Source organism: Lissotriton helveticus, chromosome 1_1 (genome assembly GCF_964261635.1).
Source record: "Lissotriton helveticus chromosome 1_1, aLisHel1.1, whole genome shotgun sequence".
In the NCBI taxonomy this organism is placed as follows: Eukaryota; Metazoa; Chordata; class Amphibia; order Caudata; family Salamandridae; genus Lissotriton; species Lissotriton helveticus.
The window spans coordinates 888,447,675-888,455,155 of NC_136057.1; the positions used below are offsets into that span (position 1 = coordinate 888,447,675).

Sequence of the window (7,481 nt, forward strand, 5' to 3'; positions counted from 1 at the left end):
GAGTATGCCCATACACTGCCATACACAAGACAATACAGCTAACAGAATCCTTCAAGTGGGAACTGAGGGGACATACTAATTGTAACACCTCACATTGTATATACCTTCTAAGATGCCCGTGTGGACTCCAATATGTTGGCATGACCTCACGTCCCATTAAGACATGCATTACTGAACACTGCAGCAATTTCCGCTGTAAAAAGGACAACACCAAAATGTGTAGGCATTTCATTGAGCACAACCACACTGCAGACTCACTTAAGTGGTTAGTACTTGAAGAAAGCCCCAACTGTTCAAAGCGAAACCTCTTCTTGAAAGAACAACGGTGGGTACACCGTTTGGCCACAGATAAAGAGGGATTAAATGAGGATATCCCGTGGAGTTCGCTGTAAAGACGGGACACACCACATGTCCTTCTTTAGCACCGCACTCCAACATCTTTTCAGCCCAGGGCACTGTGGGGAGGAGGAGCGGATGGAGCACTCCGAAGCAGACGAGGAAGAAAGAAACACCACTTCCTGGTTGCCAAGAACACAGAACCGGGAAGCCAACAGCCGCGGTCTAGCAGTTGCACAGCGGAAGGGGGAGGAGTCCCGTCAGCCGGCGGAACCAGGAAGGATAAGAGGGAGAGGCGTGGAACGGACGGTGTGCGAGGTCGGAGAGGAGGCAGAGGAGCACCCGGAGGCAGAGGAGATCCGAAGAGCGGAGAGCGTGAGAGCGGAGGCAGAGGAGATCCGAAGAGCGGAGAGCGTGAGAGCGGAGGCAGAGGAGATCCGAAGAGCGGAGAGCGTGAGAGCGGAGGCGGCTACGGAACACCCGGAGGCAGAGGAGACTCGGAGAGAAGAGGGTGCACGGCGAGTGCTACTGAGCGACGTTCCCGACACTGCTACCATACCCGGTGGGCTGAAGGGAGAAGACGCCACGGGTCCAGCTGCTGTGGTCCGAGAGTCGGGCCACAGCCCAAGGCAAGTGCTGTTAAAAGGGGCATTCTGGTGGGGTGTTTGGGGAGGTGGGAGGTAGCAAGGTCGGGGAGGCGGGAGGCCCCGCGGTGACCCTTGCACTAAAACACAACCTTTTTTTCTTTAATTTGGTGAAGGTAGCACTACACTTAATACTGAGAACAGATCAGTAAAAACCCGTTTGTTTTCTCTTTTCCCTGAGGCCACAAGAACCGGGACATCAGACCAAACCCTGACGTTCCCTGCGATCAGAAACAACCCCACGAAGGAAGGACTGTTGTCAAAACCCTACTTAAGAGCAAAACTTAATAAAAACTGAACTATAGACAAACCGTGCTCTGGTCTCATTCTCTGTCCACCACTAGCCCCTGACAAATTGGTGTCAGAAGTGGGATAGACAGGTGACGCCATGACACAGCCCGTGCCTATCCCGGTGGATAACATTATCACTCAGTTAGCAGAGGGACAGAGACACCTTCAACTGGTGTTCGAACAGCAGCTGCAAACTGCCAAGACAGAAAGGGATTCCCTGCAAGAGGCTTTAAAGGACCAGGCCACCCTTCTTATCACCAACCAACAGGTTCAGGATACGGCTATCCTGCGCCTTACTGATGCTATAGCCACTGCTCGCATCCATCCCAATGTACCCAGTTCTGTTCTACAAAAATTCCAGGACGGGGAGGATCCGGACTACTTTTTTACTAATTTTGAACGAGTAGCGACAACTGCGTCTTGGCCAAAGGAGAGATGGAGCCAGTATGTAGCCCCCCTTCTTGCAGGCGAGTTACAGGCGGCGTACCAAGCAGCAAATCCAGCAGGCAGAACTTCATATGAGGACGTGAAGAAAGCTATCCTCGAGAGACTTGGGTGCGACCAAGAGTACTATAGGGCCAAATTCAGGAAAGAAAGGTGGAACCCAGGAGATAATACACGAGCCCTGTATTATCGGATACAAGATTTAGGCATTAGGTGGCTGACTCCCCTTAACACAACCATAGAAGATCTGATGGCAAAGGTCTTCCTAGAACAATTCCTGGATGCCTTACCCCCTTCCACTCGATCCTGGATTAGGCAACACCCCAACCTTACCCCAACTGTAGCGGTGGACTTAGCCTGTGCATATCACAGGTCGCCTGAATTCCGCACAAGCTCCAGTAAAGCACCCATTCCCAGCCCTCGACCCCTGATTCCCAGACCCCAAAGCAGACCAGAACCCAGGGTTCCCCTCCTTCCCCGCGTTCCGTTTAGGCTGGCCAACCCCGGCTCTGGGTCCAGCACACAGGGACCCCAGTGTTATCACTGTTCTGAGTGGGGACATATAGCCCGAAACTGCCCCCATAGAGCCCAACCGGCCAAACCCATGGAGATAGGGTATTCCAGAGGGCGTGTGTACGTCATAGGCAAGGGACCTTGTCAGTATAAAAGAGAAGTATTCCTCAATGGGAAAAAACAACAAGCCCTTTTGGATACCGGATGTCGTGTGTCTGTGGTCGACACCTCGCTGGTCCATCCCCAACAGCTACAAAAAGATGAGACCGTCTATGTAACCTGTGTTCATGGTAACACCAAAGGATATCCGGTGGCGGAGGTTTTGCTGGAGGTTTCCAATGACCCCCAATTACGCCGAGTGGGCGTTATACCCTCCCTGCCAGAGGCCGTTATAATAGGCACTGATCACCCCAAGTTCGATCAATATATTGATGAAGCCAAGAAAGAATCCGTAAATTGGTGGAGGGAGGCCCCTTTTGGGAACAGCGATGTTGAAGGAGTAGCAGGGAGAGACCGTAAGAGTCGAAAAGAAAAGAGAAAAGATAAAGCCGAGTATTCCCAGTTGAAAGGGCGGTTATCTGTTTTTTCTATGACCCCTGCAGATACGGTGGGACCTGCTTGTAGCTTCCGGTCAGCCCAGTTGGATGACAATACCTTGTTGCATGCCTGGGAACAAGTACAAGAACAGGACAACAACAAGGTAGGACCCTATTTTTATGTACAGCGGGGTTTGTTGTATAGGACCACCAGAAAGGGTGACACGGTAACAACCCAACTCCTTGTGCCGCTAGCATTCCTTAGACATGTGTTGGAGCTCGCCCACAATTATACTGGGGGAGGACATTACGGCAAAGAGCAAACTCTTTCTTATCTTCTAACCAGATTCTATTGGCCCGGTGTTTACAGAGATGTGGCTAAACATTGTGCTGCATGTCCTCGGTGCCAGTTCCTCAATCCCGCTGCTATCAAAAAGGCGCCCTTACATCCTCTCCCCATTATTGACGTACCATTCAAACGGGTGGGTATGGATATTGTGGGACCCCTAACTCCCTCAGCAAGAGGTCATAAATATCTGCTGGTGATTGTTGATTATGCCAGTAGATACCCCGAAGCCTTTCCTTTGTCTTCAGTGTCTACTCCAGTAATAGCCAGGGCTATGATCACTCTCTTCTCCTGAGTAGGTTTCCCAGAGGTAATCCTCACGGACCAGGGGACCCCCTTCATGTCTCGCTTAATGACCCACATATGTGATATCCTGGGCGTCAGGCAGATACGGACTGCAGCCTATCATCCTCAGACAGATGGCCTTGTGGAGCGGTACAACAAGACCATAAAGAACATGCTCCGCAAGATCATCTCAGACACAGGAAGGAATTGGGACCATCAATTACCCCTTATACTGTTTGCCATAAGGACTCACGAACAAAAGTCTACGGGGTTTTCCCCCTTTGAGGTTTTATTCGGTCGGAGACCCCGAACCCTACTAGACATGGCCGCAGAACAGTGGGAGGAGGAAGAAGAGGAGGGCAAACCTCTACCCCAATATGCAGCTGACTTGAGAAGTTCCATTTCTCATATATAGGGTATGGTCCATGACCATTTGGAGAACGCCCAAGTGTCCCAGAAACGTCTATACGACCGCAATAGTCAATTAAGGACGTTCCAACCAGGGGATAAAGTGTTACTACTCCTTCCCTCGTCCGATAATAAATTGTTGTCCAAATGGCAAGGACCCTTCACTATAGAGAAGCAGGTAACCCCTGTCACTTATAGCGTACTTCAACCCTTACATCCAGGTGGGAAGCAAATATACCATGTTAATCTGTTAAAAAAGTGGGTAGAACCCCCTGAAGAGGTAGCAACAGGACAATCGTCTTTACTGGTGACCACACAGACACCCCTGGGCATTCCTATTATCCCCACTGCCGTTTCCTCCCCGGAGAACGTCCCCATAGGAGAGGTCATAAGCCCAACCCAAAGGATCCAACTCGAGGCCACTCTCGCACAGTTCCCTGGGCTCTTTTCCTCCACACCCGGATTAACCTCAATGGTACAACACGACATCGTCGTCCTAAACGACACCATTGTCAAACAGAAGCCCTATAGGATACCAGAAGCTAGAAGGGAGGCCATAGAAAAGGAAGTATCTGCCATGCTAGAGGCCAATATCATAGAACCCTCCACTAGCAACTGGTGCTCTCCCATCGTGATAGTACCGAAGCCCGATGGAAGTGTACGTTTTTGTATCGACTTTAGGCAAGTGAACAGCGTCACCAAGTTCGATACATACCCGATGCCAAGGGTCGATGAGTTGCTAGAAAAGCTAGAAGCTGCAACGTACATGACTACTCTTGATTTAACCAAGGGATATTGGCAGATCCCTTTATCCCCACTAGCCAAAGAAAAAACTGCCTTTTCAACCCCCTCAGGACTCTACCATTTCCGTGTGTTGCCCTTCGGCCTCCATGGGGCCCCCGCTACATTTCAAAGGCTTATGGATCGCCTCCTCCAACCCCACCGAGATTATGCGGCTGCATATCTCGATGATATTGTGATTTTTAGCACATCCTGGGAGGAACACTTACGACATCTTTTTGAAGTATTCACAGCCATACAGAACGCGGGCCTGCAAATTAATCCAATGAAATCCTTGTTGGCCACTGATTCCATCCATCACTTGGGATATACCATTCAAGGCGGCCATCTACAACCCCAGATGAGTAAAGTGGAAGCCATTAAAGCGATACCTAGCCCCAAAACAAAACAAGCACTGGCGTTGCCAATAGGTCTCGCAGTAGGAAAGTTGGAGCTATTGGTTTTGTAAATGACAAAGCCCTTTATGTTTTTAAAATGAAAACAAAAATAAAAGGCATTGTTATTTGCAATTGTAATAGCTACAACTTTCCTACTGCGAGACCTATTGGCATAGCCAATAGGTCTCGCTTTTGGTACCTTATAAGTATTTAGTTATGCAGCACAATATCCTTGGTGCAACAACATCAACTGTTGCATGGCTAAGCACGTATAAGGTCCCAAAGGCGAGGCCTATTGGCTATGCCAATGCTTGTTGTCATTGGTGATGGGCGTGACATCATCACAGACATCATTGCACTTTTACGCTCCTAAAATGTGCTCACAACCCACCAAATATTTCTATATTGTAACTTAGCATTTTTCATGTACTCTGTGCAGTGGCATTAAAAAGAAGTCTTGTATATATGACACATACCACAACACTGCAGGGCATTGTTTTTCATGACCGAAACTGAGTTTCACTCAAAGCCAGGGTCTCACACCACATGCATAAGCCAGACATAATGTATTTGCAAAGACTGGAAAAACAAAAAAAGCATAAAAAAAGGATTGCATTTTCTATAGAAAATAGGTAATAAGGAATTGATTGTAAAAAAAAGTGTGATGATGGAAAGCATTTTTTCAGATTTAAAATAGTCCCTCATTCAAGAAGCACTCCGTAGGAGGACTGATACACCAAACAGCTAATAGCATCAGACTGACTGAGCCAAAGTGCACTCTGAGTTAATTTTGTTAAAGAGTAAGAGCAGGTTGACACGGCTGCACTAATAACCCAGACCTAATTAAAAAAATGCTAAAAATATGAGCATCCATATCTATTTGAAGAAGCTTTTAACTTGTTGTCTGGTTTCTGCCTATAGGCGTTCTCTGTCTGCCTTCTGTCTCTCTTTGGTTCGAAGAAAGTGGCTTCATGTAGTCTGCAGAATTGTTGGCTTAATGCGACAAGCAATAGGTGGTTGGATGGATGGACAGAGACATGAGAAATAGGAGGAAAGGTTTGGATACGTGGATGGGTGATTGGTCTGCAGCAACATATCTGCGGATGGCTGTCATACAAACGTGGGTGAATGATGAATGAATGGCTAGAGGGACAGTAATTATAAAACAGTGTTGACGTCATATAGATGACATGAGCTGTTTCATGCACTAGTATGTACTCTTTGGTTTCACTTTAAGTCAATAAACCTACATTAAACCTAATATATATATTTTATCTCACTTGTCACACATTTCACTTTTATCGTCGTGAAAAAAAAGTAGTGACTTTTCTTAAAGTTTGAGTGACAATGTCAGGACTTCCACGACTGGGGCATCGTCTCTGTAGTCACAAGCTGTGTGCAAGGCCCAGACCTCGCGCCCAGGATGAATGCTGCAACAGGTTGTTTTAGAAAGGTGAACCTTCGCCCTTGCCCATCTGCAGATAATCTTTGGGCGTGCTGCTGAAGTCACGGCCGTGTCTTCTGGCAGTCAGATAGACTTCTTCTCGTTTCCTTAATTCCTTGTAAGGACATCTGATTCCAGGGCATTCGGACTTCTAAATCCTGCTTTGCACTGCCTCGGGGACCTGGTGTTTAAGGAAAAGCTTCTAAAGGGACCAGGAGCCAAGGGCGGGAAAACATTGGCTCGGCTACTGGCGCAAGGCAAGGAGGACAACTTGAGGCCTGTCTGCTGGGGTCAAGCTCAACCGTTAAGTGACAGGCTGTGATAAGTGGGAGGTATTTTTCAGCTTTGCCCAGTTGCGCACCGCTTGTAAGGGACGTTTACTGTCTCACACTCCAGTATGCACTGTGCACCCTCATGTACATTGTGGAAGGGTGCAAGATCACACACTGGGGCGCAGTTCTTGCCACAGGGCAAACTACCAACCTCCAGACACAAATCTGTGAGCCAACACTCACGAGCACACTGACAAAATGTAAATCCTGAACTCTGCACTGCACTAAAATTGTATGACGTGACATCTGAATGGTCATGGGCAAAAACTGCTGTGAAAGGAGTCCCGTTCCGACTCCGCAAACACAGACAGCAGGAAACAAAACACATCCAGGAGACAGGCTGGGGAGCAGGCCCCGGGGCCAGCGTGAAACCAGAGGCGGGGAGGTCTGAGCTCCGGGGAGGCATAGAGAATCAGAGGGGGTAAGGAGGGGCACGGAGGAGGTGGGGGAGGGGAGGAGAAAGAGAGAGAAAGAAGGTTGTGAAGGCTTGGGTATGAGAGAGTAAGGGATAAAGGAACGAAGGGGATATTGGGGAGGAAACATGGAAAGGCACTTATGTGAGCGCCCAGCGTGGATTACAGGACACACGCGCACCTTCTACAGTGAATATGGTAATATCTCTTAGTTAAATGCGGCAAGTTCCTACTGGGAGGGGGGCCATCCTGAGCTCACTGCGCAATGCCACCTAAGGACAAGTGCTCCAAGTTCAGCACATCCGGAGCCT

The 7,481-nt window shown here is 48.6% G+C and overlaps 1 protein-coding gene across 1 annotated transcript; it reads left to right on the plus strand.

Moving 5' to 3' along the window:
* Window positions 1-1,368: 1,368 nt before the first annotated feature.
* Window positions 1,369-6,747, plus strand: LOC144763174 (uncharacterized). The gene is made up of 3 exons (XM_078648520.1): window positions 1,369-2,928; window positions 3,811-4,565; window positions 6,564-6,747. The coding sequence occupies exons 1-3, from the start codon at window positions 1,369-1,371 to the stop codon at window positions 6,745-6,747; spliced, it is 2,499 nt and encodes an 832-aa protein (XP_078504646.1).
* Window positions 6,748-7,481: the final 734 nt, after the last annotated feature.

What these genes read in the sequence shown, in the direction of transcription:
- LOC144763174 (XM_078648520.1), top strand. Translation starts at nt 1,369, where the DNA reads ATGACACAGCCCGTGCCTATCCCGGTGGATAACATTATCACTCAGTTA. An exon ending in AAGAACAGGACAACAACAAG is followed by an intron (nt 2,929 to 3,810) that starts GTAGGACCCTAT and finishes TCTCATATATAG; the next exon opens with GGTATGGTCCATGACCATTT. An exon ending in GAAAAGCTAGAAGCTGCAAC is followed by an intron (nt 4,566 to 6,563) that starts GTACATGACTAC and finishes ATCTGATTCCAG; the next exon opens with GGCATTCGGACTTCTAAATC.